We start from the raw sequence: 19,173 nt of genomic DNA, 5'->3' as shown, positions 1-19,173 counted from the left end.
TAGAGGACTATCACAAGACCGGGTAGGCCCGGCGAGGCCGAGCACTCGAAAAGAAGAGCGCCGGGAGGATAACCCCGATGAAAGACGCCGTGACAACAACGGGTCACGGTCCGATGAAAGACGCCGTGACAATAATAGATCACGGTCGACAAATCGCCAGGAAACAGGACTCGACGGGCGCGGGTGGAGTTCGGGAACGTACCACCGGAGGCGGTATAATGATAAAACCCCTCTCGTCGTATCGCCGCCGAGGTCTTCGCCCGAGCAAAACGAGGGCCGGAAGTGGGAGAGACCCCCAAGCCAAAAAATGACGGTGACACGAGCCAAGATCGTGAGTACCACGGCCACACCGCCATTTAACCAACGACCGCCGACATCCGAAGAATGCCATTGAAGAGCGATCCGGAAGGGGAGCCTCGGCAATACGTTGCCAAAGGCCAAAAGACCGACGCGGGCAGTTCGGGTAAGAAATCCGTCTTCGAACGGATAGGAGTGATCCATGTTGTCATCGGGGGCAACGAAAACGGAGGGTCCGCTCATGGGCACAAACGACACCTGAACGAGCTATATCAGGCCATCAACTTTGTGCCCAACACAGCGATCCCCGCTTCCAACATCCCCGATATGACCATTGGAAGGAAGGACTACGAAGGAGTCATCGCTCCTCACAGCGACCCACTTATAGTCAATTTGGACATATCCAACCACCTGGTCAAGAGGTGCCTGATTGACACGGGCGCGTACACGAACATCATGTTCAGGGAGTGCTTCCTCGGCCTCGGCACGAAAGTCAAGGACTTAAGCCCCCGCACCAACCCACTATACTGACTTCTCCGGGGCCGGCCTGGTACCACTGGGGTCAATCAGACTCCCGGTGATGTTCGGCGAAGGGAAGACGGCTAAGAATGTCCTAGCCGAGTTCGTGGTCATTGACGGCTCGTCCGCCTACAATGTTCTCATAGGCCGAGTCACTCTGAGCGAGGCCGACGCGGTGATGTCCATCCGGGCCCTAACACTGATGTATGTCTCGGACCGGGGGGAAGCGCATAAGCTCGTCTCCAAGGACGAGAAGGACGAGGTGGTCAATGTCCGAGATAGGCCGCCGAGAGGATGCAACATGCAATCCCTCAAAGTGGCAAAGAAATCAGAGAAAGGGAAAAGTCCATCCTTACAACAGGAGGGCGACCTCATGGATGCGATTGGTGGTTGACTGGGAAGGTGTGCCTTTGATGAGCCATTAGGACGCTGGTAATCTCAGGAAAACTTTATGTAGCGGCGGAGGTGTCCAAAACAGCTGTGGGCACCCCGACGCATGTTTTTATCTAATGAAAGATCGTCCAAGTCTTCCATCAAAATGTTCATTTCCCCCATAGTCACTAGGAAGCAGCAGACGCCGGTTCACACTGTCATACCGACAAGGGCGACAGTCTCTATCAGTAAGTAGGCGCCGTCGCAGTCACTCCAAGTGGTAGACGCCACGGCAGTCTCCATCAAGAAGTAGGCGCCATCGCAGTCACCCCAAGTAGTAGACGCCACGGCAGTCACCCCAAGAGGTTTGACGCCGTCGCAGTCACTCCAAGTGGTAGACGCCACGACAGTCTCCATCAAGAAGTAGGCGCCGTCGCAGTCACCCCAAGTAGTAGACGCCACGACAGTCACCCCAAGAGGTTTGACGCCGTCGCAGTCACTCCAAGTGGTAGACGCCACGGCAGTCTCCATCAAGAAGTAGGCGCCGTCGCAGTCACCCCAAGTAGTAGACGCCACGGCAGTCACCCCAAGAGGTTTGACGCCGTCGCAGTCACTCCAAGTGGTAGACGCCACGGCAGTCTCCATCAAGAAGTAGGCGCCGTCGCAGTCACTCCAAGTGGTAGACGCCACGGCAGTCTCCATCAAGAAGCAGGCGCCGTCGCAGTCACCCCAAGTAGTAGACGCCACGGCAGTCACCCCAAGAGGTTTGACGCCGTCGCAGTCACTCCAAGTGGTAGACGCCATGGCAGTCTCCATCAAGAAGTAGGCGTCGTCGCAGTCACCCCAAGTGGTAGACGCCACGGCAGTCGCTGACAAGAAACAGACACCGCGACGGTCACGACCAGCGCAGTTGACACTCGCTGAAGCGATCAAAACGCCTCGGAAGCGTTAAACACAATTGAGATACGCACTCTAGACTGCCTCGGCCAAGCCGAGGCGGAAACAAAAGAGACGCTCAATTAATAACGTAGGAAGACAACCCAGACGAAGACGAGAAAAAAAAACCTCGGCCAAGCCAGAGGCAAAGTAAAAACGCAAAAGTACAGTTGAGACGCTCAAATACTAGCGCAAGAAAAAGAAGTGAGGTAAAAACCTCGGCCAAGCCGGAGAAAGAAGAAACGAACTCTTATTAAAAGTAATAACAGGTTACAAGCAAGGAGAATGCAGACGACGGCCGTCCCCATAGGGATAAGCCTAAACACAACCTACCAAGAGTTTTACAACAAAACAAGGGAAAGAAAAACAAAAAGTTACAAGTATGTCTCCCTACGTCTGTTGCTGCTTGCCATCAGCAGCGGTAGCAGCATCTTCTTCGATGGGCAACCCAGCGGTTTTCCTAGCAGCCTCAGCTTCAGCAGCCTCAGCCTTAGCCTCGGCAGCCTCAGCTTCCCTCATTCTCTTGGCTTCCTCATTGGCCGTCTTAGCCTTCTCAGCAAGGGCTGCTTCCTCCGCGGCCGCCTCTTTCTCTATCTTCACCCTCACCGCCTCCTTGGCCTTCTCCGCCACGGCCTCCTCCTTAGCTTCGAGCTTGTCGTCCAAAAGCTCGTTAAATTTGCCCCACGGAAAGGAACCATCAAGAGGGAAGAGCTCCCCAATCACTTCCCTGACAGCTTCTTCGGCCAGATCCCGGAATTCGGCGCACATGTTAGCGAGCATGACGGTTTGGAGCATCTCAATGTCATCCTCCTTTTGTCTGATGATGGCTTCCTTGCTCCGAATCACCTTCCCCGGATCCGAAACCGGTCCCCGAATTCATTCCTCTCGCTGGAAATAAAGGTCGGCGTGCCTCGAACAAGGTCACACTTCGCCAAAGCTTTGCAACTTCGGCCGCAGCAGCCTCGGCCTTGGCTCTCAAAGCAAGGACCTCCTTATCGGCGTCCTCCCCGAGTTTTCTCTCGCCCAAGAGCGCTTTCTCAAGATCCCCCTAAGCCTCTCGCTCATTAAGGAGATCCAAACTTCGCCTTCACGGCCACCTTCTTAGTAGCATTAAGCTCAAAAGCGGATTGAGCCACGGCCTTCTCCTGCTCTATAATACGAGCACCGGTAGCTCGTTCCACCTCGCCAGCCTCTCGATCAACCTCGCTTTCGCTACAAGCCGGGAAGGGGAAACCTTACGGGATGAAGAGTCGGTGGTGACGTTTCGGTCACCACTTGCGGTCGGGGGGAAGCCTTCGGGATGAAGAGTCAAGGGCGACGTTATGATCACTCGTCTGCGCGGGATTCTCCTCCACTTGTCGCTCAATAAGAGCGACGGTGACAATGGTGATCTACAAAATTTAACGAAAGCATCGATGTCGGTATGCATAGGCATGCCGAGAGCCCTGTCATCGCGGCGCTAATAAACGGCGGCGCACTTAATCGAGCATCGGGATAGATCAGTACCATGCTTAGCCCTCTTGGCCGGAGGACGCATTTCCTCGCCAGCAGCAGAAGCAACGGCAGCGGTAAAGGCTGTCTCTTTTCTCTTACGAACAAGGGGATACCCCTCATCATCGGAGTCCTCCCCATTGGTGATATCAACGATCTCCACCGTCTCCTTCCGAACAGGGGGGATGGGAGGTGGAACCGATGTCGACGCCATCACCGCCGAAGGCTTTGTTTTTCGCGTATGGCGCGGCATGTTGCTAACAACCTTCACCTGGGCCTCCACCACATTCAAGCTTTTCAGCTGATGATCCATGAGATCATTCGGCGACGTCCGGTGGTCATGGGTTAGAGCCTTGGAATGCAAGTTAGCAACGGTTTTATCTTTGTGCAGCCCCATTCTCCGGAGGATATCCTCAGACAAATCCGGTCCAAAGTGGTCTGCGAAGGAAACAAAGCAAGAGTTAAGTAGAAGAAATAAATCGAAGTTCGAAAAACAGGAACATTGAGAGCGGTGATGGGCCTCACACCGACCCCACTCACCCTGTGCTAGGGCCGGTATGAGGCCGACATGACAGAGCGGCTCATCCTGAAGAATGATCTGCGTTGGGGGAATCCATCTTTTCGGCACCCCACTCTTGTCCGCCTCAAAAAGCCTCATCGCCAGCTTCTCATCCTCTTTAAGAAGGACCTTGCTTGCATCCATCTTGAGCTTTTTCCGGGTGACCCATCTGTCATGCTCCGCCTTAGTCTCACACCGCAAGTTAACTTGGTGCTGAAAGGAGCGGGGCAGCGGATAGTCATCCGGCACCTTAACGTACACCCACCGATCTCTCCAGTCCTTGCAAGAAGTAAGTTTGTCAACAGAGACATAACCCTTCTCCATGTGCACACTGTACCATCCGACGCGGCCATAGATTGACGGCTGGAGATGATGAAGCCGGCGGAATAAATTCACCGTTGGGGCCTCCCCCTTGAAGAGACAAAGCCAAACAAAGCCGACTATGGTCCTCATAGCCAACGGGTGCAGTTGGGCAACGGCAACGTTCATGGCCCTAATGATGGCCATAACGTATTCATTCAGCGGAAACCGGAGCCCGTACTCCAAGTGTCGCATGTATACGCCGGTGTAGCCCGGTGGAGGGCAACAGACGGCCTGAGCCTCCTCAGGGATAACAATTTTGTATCCCCTGCCAAAGAAGAAATGGCCCTCGAAAAATGTCTCGCCGGAACAACTGGCTAACTTATGGGTCCAAGCACGGTCAACGTGTACCTTACAGGCGTCACCGTGATCCATAACGTACTGCCTCCCCTCATTAGGACGAGCCTTTTCAGCATCATCACCAAAATCATCTGCGTCATCATCGACATCATCGTCATCGTCCCATTCCTCCAAAATTTGAGGATCAACTTCAGGAGAAGGAGACCTAGGGCCCCCAGGCCTTATCAGGAGGGCGTCTAGCTTCTCCTCCCCATCAAGACGCGACGGGGGAACCCCCGCGCGAAGTGCTAGTCCGGCGTCGGCAGAAGACATGATAGCAATGATTACTTAACAAAATAAAAAGTGAAGAAATTTGTTTGTTTACCTTGAAGAAAAACACTCGCCGAAGTAACAGTGAAGAAACCCTAGAAAGTTTAGAGAGAAGAAAATTTTGGAGAATGAAATTGGTGGCCAATTTCACGGAATAACTGCCCTATTTATAGGGAAAAGCCCATGAAGAAGGACCAATCAGAGAACAGCCCATGAAGCGTCAACCAATCAGCGTGCAGACACGTGTCGGACATGCAACCACGGGATGTCAATCGTTGCAACAGTTGAACGTCAATCAATGCAACAGTGACCAAGCGTCCTCAACACGCCCATTCACATCTCTCCGCCTATTCACCTTCCTCAACAAATTCCCAAGCATCGTTCTCCGCCGCCACATGATCAACCAAGCTAGGTAGCGCCGTGGGGCAATCAAAAACAACCGGCACTCTCAACCCCTGGTCTCGGCCAGCGTCACTTTCTTTTCCACATCGGATGCCCTTTACACATCCATGTGGAGGGGGGATATGGTACGGCCTAAGAAAGACCAGGCCGAGGTAGAAGAAGCCGACGCAGTAGAAGAAGCCGATGCAGAAAATTTTTTACAAATTACTTGCGCAGAATATACGCTCAAACATACATCGGAGCCCATACCACGGCATAGACTACGCTGGGGGCAAATTGATGGGGCATATTCCGCAGACCCGACCGAGTCAACATATTGAGCAAGGTCAAAGATGTCCACAACAAGTCAACGACTTAGACAAACCCTAGCCCGATCGGACCATCTACGGTCACTGGGTCTCGGCATGACAACCTTTTGCCGCGGGGCACATATCCGCGTACTCATATCTAAGAACCCTCTACGGCCCGCCATAGGTCCATCGGCCGAGGGTAGAACGGTCTTTCCACCTGCTAGCCACTTGGCCACTTGGCCACTACGTGACAAAAGGTGAAAGTCTATAAATACTCCTCAACCTTCATTGAGGAAAGGATCCACAATTTAACCTAAGAATCACTATTCATCTGGTATTATCTTCCTTATCTCTCTACAATATACATTTAGTCAAGTAACAACAACTTATCCAATAAGTTTACTGACTTGAGCGTCGGAGTGAGTTCGCTCGGCCCCAAGCCGAGCCCTCAGTTTGTTCGTCGTTTCAGGAGACCGAAAGGAGGATCCAAGCAAAGACGTCATTCTACGAGCTACGAGTGGTAACAAATATCTGCTCTGGAATTACACCCGGAACACATACTTACAAAGTTATACTATATAAAACAAAAATATAAACTAATATTATTATCATCATGATCATAAAAAAAATCATTAAGATGATTTAAGAAAAGTTATAAAATGAAATCATTAACTCTGTGTTAAACAATTCATCAAAATAAAAATTTCATAACATACTCAATTTTTTATTATTAATATTGCAGTTTATTTTTTTTCATATCAAAATACAATGAGGTGAAATATGAATAAATTAAGGTATTTGAATGAATGAGGAATACACACTAAAGTAAACATTTTATAAATATTATGCATTTATTGCGCGGGATCTATACTAGTTTATATATCATTTCCGTAAAACCCATAATTATGGTGCAAAATTCAAGACATTCTTTTACAAGAGTCCAGTCCCCGATAAACCTAGGATAATAGTTTTCAAAATCTCCATATTTCAACAATCTTTCAAAACCAGTGAATATTTTTTTAAATATATTGTCAGGAGGGCCAGTATACTTTAAAAATGATTAACAGTTGTTAAAACCCTATTAAATGACTTAAAATGGTGTGTACAACTTGTTTCGTTTAAATCCATCACGCCTATAAAAGAACTTTTAAAGTCTTTAAATGTCTGTACTTCAAACCATATGTATCTCTTATTACCCTATGATATTTTTATATAATGTGGACTTATCGTGGTGCGGGTTTTGAGACATTGTAATAATAGGGTCTCATTATCCCAAAAACAGTGGATCATGCATTTAGATTTAGCATTTTTCGCCAATCTTCCGAAATGTAAGGATTTTTTTTTAAACCTTGTTAGTAAATAGTTTAGATCTCGTGCAATGGATACGGGCTATATGCGTATTTTTGCCTTCTGATGTAGGCAAATTCTTATAGATTAAATTGACACCTCATTAAGTTTCAAATTTCACCTTCATGTACTTAGATTTGAGAAAAAAATCGATCTGGAAAACTAATCTGGAAAATTGAGTAACGTCAGTAAATGTTTATTTTTAATGAACGTAGTTATAACAAAAATTTATAATTTTGTTTCCTTATTGATCAGGGGGCGTGCGGAGGGGATATTTCAACTTTCTTATTCTCTTAGTGTATATAGAGGATAGAGGATAAAGGATGTTTGTATGCCTTAAAATGACTATCATGTGTATGCCTTGAAATGGAGTGTATGTACAACTAGATTTGTCTAATTCCGTAAAAGCTCAAAATTGTATTAAGGTTTCTAAATTTCTGTATTTCATAACATAGCTCTATCTAGTACACTCAAACACTTTATAAGATATGAAGTAATCTTGATGCAAATTTTGAAATCTTTTTGTTTTACAAAGTCCAGTCGGCTATTAGAGACGTGTTGGAGAGAGGACGCTTTGAGGAGTGTAATGTGAGAGGAAGATGTATGGTGGTGCTCACGATACCTTTCAGCAAATGTCATTCGCGTGATGTTCTCTTTTGATGGTTGACTCATAATGTGATTTTTCCTGGTAGGTCTGGTTATCGTCTTGGTGATAATGAGCGTGACGTTATTATTGCTAAAGTTATGGAGCATGAATACCCCGCCAAAACTCGCCATTTCACATGGAGAGGTTGTGTTGATGTCGAAATTTGGCCCAAAAACATATCATGCATGATGTTTTAACCAAAAATTGACCAAATATTATTAAGTCGTTTTGTGGTGGGTCAAAGTGATCTACTCTATTTAGAGTCGAAACTCGGTTTAATTTATCGGTGATTTTATGGTGAAATATGAATGAAAACTAAGCGAAAATAAAGATGAAAACGAAGTAAAGGAATAATGACACAAGAGATTGGTGACGCGGAAAACCCAATGTGGGAACAACAGCGGGGAGGGGAGGGGTCGGAATCCCACCAAGTATGCACTATAATTCTTTGGGAGATATTCCGGTGGAACTACAAGACAAAGGTTAGGAAATAAAGCTCTTTAGCAATGTTTTCTGGTGGATCCTCTGCCTTTGGAGCCTCTGCCGGAGCTTCTGATGGAGCCTCTGCTAGAACCTCTGCTGCTGGAGCCTGAGTGTATTTTATGGCTTTAAGAGTATTGTTGTTGTGGAGATATGGACCGATGATGATGATGGTGGTTATATCTATGTGACAAAAGATGATAGGAGTTTGGTGATCGATGGTTATGTGGTGAATGTAATGTTGAATGCCCCCCTTTCCCTTGTGGTTATTGCCTTTTTTATAGTGTATAAATCCTAGATGCTCTCTTATCTTGCAGCCCATTATTGCTCTTGTAACTTCCCCCCAACTTACTCCAACCTCCCCTATTTTCCAGCAGCTGTTACACTCAAATAGGGGTTTGTTGGTTGACTCCTTTTATTACTCATTTAATTCCTCTAATATTGCTGCTTCCTCTAGGGTTTCGCCTCCTCAGGCTTCTCCAGAATGAGGCTCCTCCGGAATGAGGCTCCTCCAGAATCTATTTCCTAACTTCTAGGTCTAGTCACCCAAAAATAGGAAGTAGTTGGGTTGACCCTTAACTTCTTTGAATGTGTTTGTTTTAATATCTCATGTGTGTTTTTTCCCTTGAACCATCCTACGGCCTAGATTCTTCCATATCATTGTCCCCCCAAGTCTTGATTGTCCACTCGTTGCTTGCCACGTCAACAAGGGTAAATTGTAAATTTTACCCATAACACATGATCCTAACTCTTCTAAATATGGTACTGAAATCAAGTGTGGTGTTCATACTTTATTTATGTGCAATTAGAATCAAGATATATGGAGAACTAGTGAAGGTTTTCAGGACCTCATAATTGATGAAACCCCTTACTCTTCATGATAGTGGTGTTTTAGATGCAACATTGGTTGGATAAGGAAACGAAAAACACGTTCTTGATGACGGCGTGGGCTATATGGACCATCCGCATCTTGCGCGCGCTTGTTTCAGAATGGGCACCTATCTTCAGCGTAGGTTCTGATAGGCTTCTTCAACCAATGAGTTGCAAGGCGGATAGTAAGGAGAAATTATCGGGTTCAGTGCGTGGTATAAGATATTAATCATTTGTTACTTTCGTTTGCTTGTAGTATTTGTTCTCATGTTAAGCGTGGGGTAATACTGTTACTCCTCATTGTGCTAAATATCGATGCTTAACTTTTTCACCATGCTTAGAGTTGGCAATTCGGGCCGTGGGATGGCGGGCAGCACGACACGGCACGACGAGTTCTTCGAGGCGGCACGGCCCGACACGACCGTGCTTCAGGCGGGCTCCGACGCGATTTTCTTCAAATCGATCTTCGTGCCCAGGCACGACACGGCCCGGGAATTTGCACGAGTACAAAAAATATGGCAATTATAATAGTAATTATAAAACAATTTTATAGCAATTTATTATTTATTAAATAAAAAGTACTAAAAATATAGCAATTATAAAACATTTTTTTAAAAAGAATAAAAAATAAAATAAACTTATGGCACATGGGTCGGGCCACGTGCCAAGCACGGCCCGAGCACGAAACTGGGTGTGCCAGGAGCGGGGCGCGGCGGGGGTTCGGGTCAGTGGGTCAGGCACGGCACAGCACGGTCAGCCCAATATCCATGCTTGGGTCGGGCCAATTTTGGAGGAAAGCACGATGGACCCAGCACGGCCCATTGCCAACTCTAGTCCATGCTCGCTCTTTGTGTTAATTTTTACGGACTAAAACAAATGCTCATTGTTGAACGCGTTACATTGATCAGAATACTTGACTAATAGTTGCATTATTCAACGATTTATACTCATAATCACGTTGAAGAAAAAAAAAATTGCAAAAAAAAAGTGTTGTAGCGAAATTGCTTGTTCAAGATTTAAAATATCTTTTTCTTTTTGTGGAAATTTAAAATTAAAATGAGCAACTTTAACCATAGTATAACTTATGTAGCGGGTAAATAGTAAATTTAATCGTAATTGGTAAAGTTGTTGAAGGTTTTGGGAAAAAAAGAAAAAATAGAGAAGGATGTAGGATGATAAAACGGTCTCGACATTGAGGAGATTGCACAGAAAAGAAAGTGAAAAAGGGGTTGCGGGGTTGTGGTTAGATATGGGGAGACAAAAGCTATGATGTTAGCCGCCTTCCTAATATGGTACGACTGACATCCTTGTTTACTAGTACAGTATGTAGCTTAGTTTCTTTGCTTCCTTGCCCTTTAGCACGCCTTCCGACAGCTACCTGACAATAGACAACCCTTTTACTCTCTTTTTCATTCTCATTCAAAGACATTCATCCTTAATCTCTGATTATTATTATTATTATTATTTGTGTTAATTTAATTATGTCTCCAGTCATGCCTGCCTATATATATATATATATAATAAGCTCATTATATATGCATCATCATTCATACAATCATCTATCTATCTATTTCATTGATTGAATTATTTCATACTTGATCATCTCAATCATTTCATTCCCTTAATTATATATATATTTATTATTAGATAGCAGCAGAGAATGCAATACCACCAGCAGATGCATCAAGAGGCAGCAACGTGGGGTTACTACATGGGAGTTCCTATCAATATGAGGGTGGTGGACCCACTTGAAAGGGTGGCTCGTCTGGCTTCCGAGAGTGCTGTCGTCATATTCAGTGTGAGCAGCTGTTGCATGTGTCATGCTGTCAAGAGGCTCTTTTGTGGGATGGGTGTCAATCCTACTGTCCACGAGCTTGATCATGATCCACGTGGCAATGAAATGGAGAGGGCTCTCATGAGGCTGCTAGGCCTTCCCGCTTCACCGTCTGTTCCGGTCGTCTTCATTGGTGGCAAGCTTGTTGGTGCCATGGATCGTGTTATGGCTTCCCATATTAATGGCTCCCTTGTTCCTCTTCTTAAGGAGGCTGGTGCTCTTTGGCTTTAAACTACAACAACCATTACACACCCTTCTTGTCTCTTCTCTATTATTAGGCTTTACTTTCTCTTGGATCTAATGTATGTTTGTCTTCTAATTTCAAATCAAATGAAATATTATCTATTCCCTGACTTATGATGGAGTATTTATTATCATCAACAGATTAAAAGTGTATCGTGTGTTACAATGCATTCAAACTACCTACTAAAGGAGAACTAATGCTCCAACTATTAGCAATGTTTCTTTCTACCCTGAAACTGAAAGCCACATGCAGCACATGAAATGTCACTCAAATCTGTGTGTAGGAAGTAGGAACCATACTTTATATAATCACAAAATCATCCAACAATTTACTGCATGCATACCTCACATTCTCTCATCTCTTGGTCAATGTCCACCCCATTTAATATACATCCAACAATTTCGCCAACTTTCAAATTAAGCTACCAATCTACTACTAGTAACTCAACGACTTAAGCAAAAAACTAACCCCTTCTAAAGGAATTCCAAGAAAGAACCAAAAGAGATTCAAAGAGAAGAGGATATCAGTTGGCATAACAAAATATGTAAAACATTCTGCAAACACAATGGTGCGGTACTACATCCAATTAATCACTATCCATACAATGGTGTCCATTAAACAGACTTAGACTTGTTGAAATCCCAGAAAATAGGTTTTTATCCAAATCAACGGACATCACATCACCAGTAGCAAATCAAGACAAAACCCTCACAATATAATCAATCTGTATAGTCCAGGTTTTATCTTCCTCCTCGGTAGAAACAGGTGGAATTCGACTCAAATGAACACCCTTACAAAAAACACTTTCCGAGTAGGTTGGGCAGATAAAAGCACAAATTCTCATTGAAGACGGATATTGTCTCTCTCACAAAATGCAAATGTGTGTGTGTGTCATGAAATTCTTATGTACATAATCACAGTTATCATCATTCATCAGTTGAATTTCCATTACAGATGGTTGCAGGCATATAATGCGAGATATTCAGAGAGAATAATGATCAACAAGAGAATGAATAAAAGCAATATAGAATTATTACATTACATATATTTTATATATATATATATATATATAAGAGAGAGATTTTAGAGTTTGATTATGATAATAGAAATAAAAAGAGAAAAAGGGAATAAAATTAGGCAGCAGCAAGTTGAATATCAGAGAGATCGAGTTGATCAGCAATCTCGGTGAGCTGTGTCTTGACACTGAAATCAACCAACTTAGAAGCACCATTACCGTACCTGACAGTGAAGCCGGCAACAAGGGTAGGATCAATGAGGGTCTTAATGCGGACATTCTTAGCACCAGTCAATTTCTGGACACCCTTGGCAATCTGAGCCAAGTGATCATTGTCCAGGTTAACCACTGAAGTTACGACTGCCATTTCAGTTTCAGTTATGAGATTGTAAACCCTCTCAAACTCCTTCACAATGTCCTTCACCAGCTCTATGCGGTTCATGTCCACCAATATGTTTAAGAAGTTTGCAGTGTGTGGTTGGAGTTGAGCAGATTCTACTATCTCATCAAGCACTGAACGCTTCTCAATCGTCCCTATCACTGGGCTTGAAAAGAAGCTGTATACCTGCTTCGAGTTTACACAAACACACACCATTAATTAATCAATTCAATTCAATTAATCAATTCAATTAATCAATTAATCAATTCAATCAATTCAATTCAATTAATCAATTCAATTCAATAAAGTTACATACATCAGCATCTGTGAAAATCTTCTCGATCTTGGCGACATCGTCACTGGTGGCAGGGAGAGTGCCGGTGGAGTTGGCGACGTCAGCGAGGGCGGTGGCGTAACGTCCGGCGCAAGTATCGTACATGCGAGCACCGAGAGCACCACGGGAGGAGTTAGAGGTGCGGGAGAGGATGGTGAGTCGGAGGGGATTGAAGGTGGCGGAAGAGGAGGATGACACTGAAACAGAGGTCAATGCTGCTGAAACTCGTGTACTAGTACTAATACTAGTACTTGTTGATGATTTCAGAGTTACTATACTCTGCAACGCCGCCGCTGCTGCTGCCGCCATTGTATTATCACTAAAATCAAGATTCAAGGATAATGAATCAAGGATAATGAATGTATGAATGAATGAAATGGACAAGTTGTTATCCTTATTGGATGGATGGATGGATGTCTTTGTTTTGGGCCTCACATTTACGGACCGATAAAACTTCCAAGGATGATAGCTCACTCAGTGTGTGGTGCTCATTATTTTCGACTACTTCTCACGTTTTAACTCTTTTATAACACCGTCTTATATTATGGCTTAAACTCTTGAGATTTCATTTTAACACCACCCTATTTATTCAAATTTATTTAAACCAACATATTCAATTATTTCAACAGTTTCACATATGGGTATGGAATCACATGGATACTAACTAACTATACAGACTAAACTCAACTAGTTGAACAAATATCAATGCCTGAATCAATGCTTCTTTACATTCCCTAACCTATGTCTCTACTTCGCCTACTCCTCAACTTAATTACCAAATCTACTACTCGTAGTAATACACTATCATCTTTCGCTTTTCCGCTTTCCTCTGTCCTCCTCCTCTCATCTCTTGGTTTTCTCAAGCAACTCGTCCATCGTTCTAGAAGCATCCTATATCAACACAAAATAATATACAGTTACAACAAATTCGGCTAAAGGAATTTATACCGCTAGCTACTCAACCAACTCACTAACCCTTAGACGCTTCCTTAAATCTTCTGCTTCAGCATCCCGTCGTTCTCTTTCCTCTGCGAATATCTCTATTAGAGTTTCCTGCTCTTTCTCCATTTCTTCAATCTTCTTGTTTGCCTCCTCAAGCTATACATCACATACCATGCAGCCTCTCATTACCATTGTCATTACACTCCCACTTAATAGTTAACAAGACTCTTTAATATTGAGACTTAAGGCTACAACATTCATGATTTACGAAATGGTATGTAGCCACTTTTTTAGCATAAATAAACACGATTGAATACAATTCCCAAATATGTGCAAATGGTGACCCCTTTTGTTTGACACATACTTACTTTGCTTTCAAGTGATTTGCACTTCTCCCTCTCCACTTCTACTTGTCCCTGCAAATCATCTTCCTTGCTTGCTTTTTTAGGATCGTGTAGCCTGTAAACAAAGTAGCGGAGTCATTCTAATAGTAGTCAATGAAAACAAGAGGGAAAATAATGTTTGATAATTGTTCCCATCATAGACCAAGGAAAACCGTATACCTTTTCTTCAATTCAAGGTTCTCTTTTGCCAACTTGGCTACTATTATATCACCTTGTATATCCTCCTTTTCTGACTGAAAGCTATTGAGTTTACCATTTCTCTTTACTGAATGTGATGTATTCGACGTAGCATTGCTTTTCTCTAACTCACAGGTATGCAGATTATCATTCGCTTCAGATCTTGAAAACTAGAAGTGCACCAAATTGTGAATAAATAAAGAAAGCAAATTATTTCATCAAGCTTATAGTCATATGCATACAATTAGCAAAAATTATCCACTAAACCGCCTTACAACAAAATCAGTGTAATAAAATTACTAAAAGGCAGCTATGAGTTTATTATAACTAATCGTCATGTTGTAAATAATTGTAGGTACGATGACCTTACGATCTCACCTGACACTTAAGAGGGTTTGAAGAGCATACCTTAGTGGTCGAGTGGCTCAGTGGTCTTGAAGTTGGTGTCTCAAAGTGCGCACTTTTGGTATCATCTTTATTTGAATCTTTCTTATGCACTTTTCCATTGGAAGTGTTACTGTTAGTTGATACAGGGAGGGGCGTTTCCAAAGCTGTTTTGTTCAATGCTCTCCGGGGTGCATAACCAATCAAATGGCAGTTATCACGCCTAAGAAAAGAGGGTATTCCAGGAACATTTAAAAAGTCATTCAACACTATCTGAACCTACGTTTCCCGACTCAACTTAGTAGTATCAAACACAAGTGTCTTACAAAAAGGACTCGTGTTTGTGGCCTGGAATAAAGTGCCAGATGTCAAAAGTGAAGATCAGGAAAAAAAAAATATCACAAACCAGTAAGCTTTCTGCAAAGCAATTAGACGCGCTTCAAGTCTAGAAAGAGCAGTGGTTCTCTCAAAACCCTGCTTGTCATGGGCCGGTTCCACAAAATCCGCTTCCAACAGACCTATGACTCCCCGACCATCACTTCCCGCAGAATTCCACACTCTCCAAAATGGCTGATTAAACATGGAAGGAAACATCATTGGTATGGTATAAAATGCTGTCAAGGTTTTAAACTATACCCTTGAAAAAATACAAAATTTTCATAGAAGATTTGATTCATAGATATGGTCAGACTGTATCTCTTTGAAAATAAATGAGAAAGTGTTCGTTAAGAAGAGGCATTGGAATGCACGAAAAATGGAGCTGGAGAAAATAAACCTTAATTAGCCGGTTTTTATGGTAAACATTGAAACCTTGAATGTCAATATGATCTTCTGCATCTTTAACAAATCCTAAAGTCACCAAAACTTGCATCTGAAAACACAACACGGAGTAAGTTAAATCCTCTAGTCAGCAGCTAACAGAGACAGAACAAATATAGAAGTAGGTTGGTACATTTTTGGAAGAAACAATAGGATTCTTGACAATGCCATCAGTGATGGGCACAGGTCTGTACTGAACTTCCTTAGCGTACACCATATCATTCGCCAAGTTATGGTGTTCCACATACTTCCCCCGCAGCATAATCCGAAATCCTCGTGGAAGTCTGAGATACAGAATCGATGCATAACTCTGCCACATACCCCAATTTTTAAGGAAAATTAATGACAACTTCTCCGTATGCAATTCCTTAGTAAAGTTATCAAAAAAATATAGGTTACCCTTAGTGAATGCTGAAATGTTAAGAAATGCCTAGAATTAGGATACTTTCTTGCCATGGCTATTTTTTTCTCATCTCTATTGACTCCTCGAATTTGAATATCCTGTTATCATAAAGACTTGTTGGACTGTCATCGTCATCATCATAATAACTGGAAGTTATTTTACACAGAAATTCTTGAAAACATACGTGAGGATCTGTATCAAAATCCAGCTCCAATTGTTGCATGTCATCCTCCCATAGATTGTATATGATGATTCGGGTCCCTTGATTATCTATGTAATTAAACTACACAGACAAGCAAATTTATTCAAAACAAATTTGCAGAAAATTTGAAATATTACACTCCAATTCGCGTCACCATATATATATTTATACGTAGTAGATAAGAGGTGCTCCATATTAAAGAAGGAGAAATAAACCTGCTTAAGAAGCTCTTCTTCAGTAGAGTATGGCGACCATTCAGTAATGGTATCCAAATTTAGATGCCAATCATTTAAGGAAGACCTAACCATCTTGGTCCAACCATGCCCCTTCTTCTCATAATCGACCTTGTTTAAAAGGTCACGAATAAACAATTGTCCATGTTAGAAAAGTGTCTCGTATGTTGGCATTTCTATACAAACATCAAAGGATGATACAAATATGCTGGTCATTACCATGGGAACAACGGTGTCTTCCTTTCTAGTGCTTTTCAAAAAAGTGTAGGATAGCATCCCTATACTTCTCGTAGGGCTGCAAAAATAACGTACAAGGTTCCTTAGGGCTTTATGATGATGATGAGCATTCATATTTAGAACTTAAAAGGGTGGTTTATTTAAGAAAATTGGTATTCATCATCAGAGACTCAGAGTGGTAGCCTAAATATATATAAAGGCAGTGAGAATGAGTGGATTGTAAGGAAAGAGAATGAAGAATAAAGAAGAGTTGCAAACCATGTCCCGTCCTTGGGTTTAGTAGATGAAAATACAATAACATCAGCACCTAGTCTCATCGTACTTGTCTTGAATCCATTCCCATCTGCGTTGATGGTAGAATATTATTCGTAGATGATTGATTAATTAGAATGCAAAAGCATGGCAACAGATGACATACATACATTGACCAATAGTGTTTGGAAGTTTGCTCTTTGATGAATAACCAAGAGACATGCAATTTCGCATTTGATCAGGCCTCATTCCACCTCCGTTATCTGCAATAATAGTATTAATGATAATAATATTATTATTATTAAGTTAACATCAATAAATAATACTCCAGTAGGAAGCTAGTTTGTACCTTGAAGTAGCAAGGTCTTAAAGTGATGTTGATCTTGTGTTAGAGCTAGTTTCTTGTTCAGAAGCACATCAACAATTACATAAGTAGCTCCATTAGAAACCTCGTCGAGAGCATTGTCAAGAAGTTCTGCAAAAGCTGGATGGATGCATGCAATAGAGGAGAGCAAGGGAATATTAAATTTGAAAAAGACAAGATGAATGAAATTGATGATAATTGAGTTGTAATTAGTTAGTAGTAATTAGAAACCTCCCAATGCCCACTTGTGACTGGTTGCATTTGAATGTAAGAACCTTGGGTGGACACGGGCATGATCCATACCACTTGTACCTGATGAAATATTCATATACACTATACTTAAAACTTGTTTCTAGGGCTTTGATTATATAGTACTTGTATTAATAATAATGCAGCATTCATTATTAAAGGATCGGAGTGCATCACATCATCAATTCATCATCATCCAATCATTCATTCATTCCTAATTCGTCCTAATTGTGTTATTCCTAATTGTAGAAACTAAAAGTATAGTAACAACAACGCCGCCATTCCTGGACTTTAAAAGGATATACTAACAAGAGCATGCATCAATCAATCAATTAATTAATTAATTAATAAATAATAATAATAATAATAATGGGAAGTAATCTTGCATTAATACATTATATACGGAGTAGATGTGACAATCAATCAAATATTCAAATTAGAAAAGAAAGAAAGAAAGAAAGATTAGATACCGGAAGAAGAAGAAAAGGAAGAAGAAGAAAGGGGATGATGAAGACCCTCATAATCACCAGCCTTCCAAAACTGCTTCGAACTACTGCTGCTGGGCAACACTGACGACGTCGTCGTCGTTTCGTTGTTATTATTACTGTTACTAACTTCCACCTCAAACTTCACCCTTTTGCTATTATTATTATTATTATTATTATTATTATTATTATTATCAGAAGAAACTAAGCTTGGTCTTTTTCCGATGGAACTACGAACGGCGTCGCCGGATTCACGTTCACTGCTTCCAATAATCGCCATCTTTATTTAATTTAATTGAATTGGGGAATCAAATAAAATCAAAGTTAGTAGTATTAGTATAATCTTCTTGCTAGATAGGTCGGTGTTTCCTTTTTGTGAATAACTGAATAACCAAGTTTTAAAAGTTGCGTCAAACTCTCTGTGTATATATATATATCGTCAACGTGTAAGGTAGTGCCGTAGTGGTCATGTGGTTTGTGTGTGTGGGACATATATTAAGCCCGCCAAAATATAGCGCTCCACCATTCCACCACTTCTTACTCATTTGGCGGTTACTACATCCTACTAATCATCATTATATATATAAAAGAATCTTGTAAAACCGCTGAGGTGGCACAATCTCCTTTGAGAATTAAGGTAATGCAACCCTCACATTCAACCTCACAAAATCAGTTTTGTTTGAGCCAATCACGGTTTTGCAATATGGCCACATCAGCAAAAAAAAAAAAAAACAAAGTCCAATTAAATGTGGCGTACTTTTAACCTATTCCTTTGTCATTCTCTACTACCATGAACATTTAGTAGAAAAAGAAAAACAGTCAATTCTCTTTCTATCAATATACAATTTCCTAAGCTGGCGTGCTTCAATGTCCAATATAATTCATCTCTATCTAGATTACAACTTACCAGGTAAATCCATTTTCCAAACAACAAGACTCATTCAAAATAAATTTCAAACACTTTCGCAATTCAGATCATCATCCTCAACCTTTCCCTGACTTCTCACCATTATTAATCCCACTAAATCTATTCTTTCA

At 42.3% G+C, this 19,173-nt stretch overlaps 3 protein-coding genes across 3 annotated transcripts; 1 reads left to right on the top strand and 2 right to left on the bottom strand.

The window, feature by feature from the left end:
* Window positions 1–10,385: 10,385 nt before the first annotated feature.
* Window positions 10,386–11,367, top strand: LOC141637785 (glutaredoxin-C1-like). Its single transcript, XM_074447197.1, has 2 exons — window positions 10,386–10,470; window positions 10,826–11,367. The coding sequence occupies exon 2, from the start codon at window positions 10,839–10,841 to the stop codon at window positions 11,241–11,243; it is 405 nt and encodes a 134-aa protein (XP_074303298.1). The 5' UTR covers window positions 10,386–10,470; window positions 10,826–10,838; the 3' UTR covers window positions 11,244–11,367.
* Window positions 11,368–12,248: 881 nt separating this feature from the next.
* Window positions 12,249–13,418, bottom strand: LOC141637786 (ATP synthase delta chain, chloroplastic). The gene is made up of 2 exons (XM_074447198.1): window positions 12,967–13,418; window positions 12,249–12,836 (listed from the first exon to the last, which is right to left on the bottom strand). The coding sequence occupies exons 1-2, from the start codon at window positions 13,291–13,293 to the stop codon at window positions 12,390–12,392; spliced, it is 774 nt and encodes a 257-aa protein (XP_074303299.1). The 5' UTR covers window positions 13,294–13,418; the 3' UTR covers window positions 12,249–12,389.
* A 129-nt stretch (window positions 13,419–13,547) lies between these two features.
* LOC141637784 (protein MICRORCHIDIA 7-like) lies at window positions 13,548–18,510 on the bottom strand. Its single transcript, XM_074447196.1, has 17 exons — window positions 18,121–18,510; window positions 17,633–17,713; window positions 17,387–17,521; window positions 17,208–17,300; window positions 17,044–17,128; window positions 16,768–16,843; window positions 16,531–16,659; window positions 16,298–16,396; window positions 16,110–16,211; window positions 15,844–16,020; window positions 15,667–15,762; window positions 15,298–15,461; window positions 14,916–15,114; window positions 14,490–14,677; window positions 14,295–14,385; window positions 13,960–14,082; window positions 13,548–13,875 (listed from the first exon to the last, which is right to left on the bottom strand). The coding sequence occupies exons 1-17, from the start codon at window positions 18,413–18,415 to the stop codon at window positions 13,828–13,830; spliced, it is 2,181 nt and encodes a 726-aa protein (XP_074303297.1). The 5' UTR covers window positions 18,416–18,510; the 3' UTR covers window positions 13,548–13,827.
* Between the last annotated feature and the right edge of the window lie 663 nt (window positions 18,511–19,173).

Source organism: Silene latifolia, unplaced genomic scaffold (assembly GCF_048544455.1).
Source record: "Silene latifolia isolate original U9 population unplaced genomic scaffold, ASM4854445v1 scaffold_144, whole genome shotgun sequence".
Lineage (NCBI taxonomy): Eukaryota > Viridiplantae > Streptophyta > Magnoliopsida > Caryophyllales > Caryophyllaceae > Silene > Silene latifolia.
This window is presented reverse-complemented; position numbering and strand designations above follow the sequence as displayed.

Bases quoted from the DNA above. Each gene is read 5' to 3' on its own strand.
- LOC141637785 (XM_074447197.1), top strand. From the start codon at position 10,839: ATGCAATACCACCAGCAGATGCATCAAGAGGCAGCAACGTGGGGTTAC.
- LOC141637786 (XM_074447198.1), bottom strand. From the start codon at position 13,293: ATGGCGGCAGCAGCAGCGGCGGCGTTGCAGAGTATAGTAACTCTGAAA. The intron at 12,837-12,966 runs GTATGTAACTTT...AACTCGAAGCAG, and splicing joins AGATTTTCACAGATGCTGAT to GTATACAGCTTCTTTTCAAG.
- LOC141637784 (XM_074447196.1), bottom strand. From the start codon at position 18,415: ATGGCGATTATTGGAAGCAGTGAACGTGAATCCGGCGACGCCGTTCGT. The intron at 17,129-17,207 runs GTATGTATGTCA...CCATCAACGCAG, and splicing joins TCCAAACACTATTGGTCAAT to ATGGGAATGGATTCAAGACA. The intron at 16,844-17,043 runs GTTTGCAACTCT...TTATTTTTGCAG, and splicing joins AAACCCAAGGACGGGACATG to CCCTACGAGAAGTATAGGGA.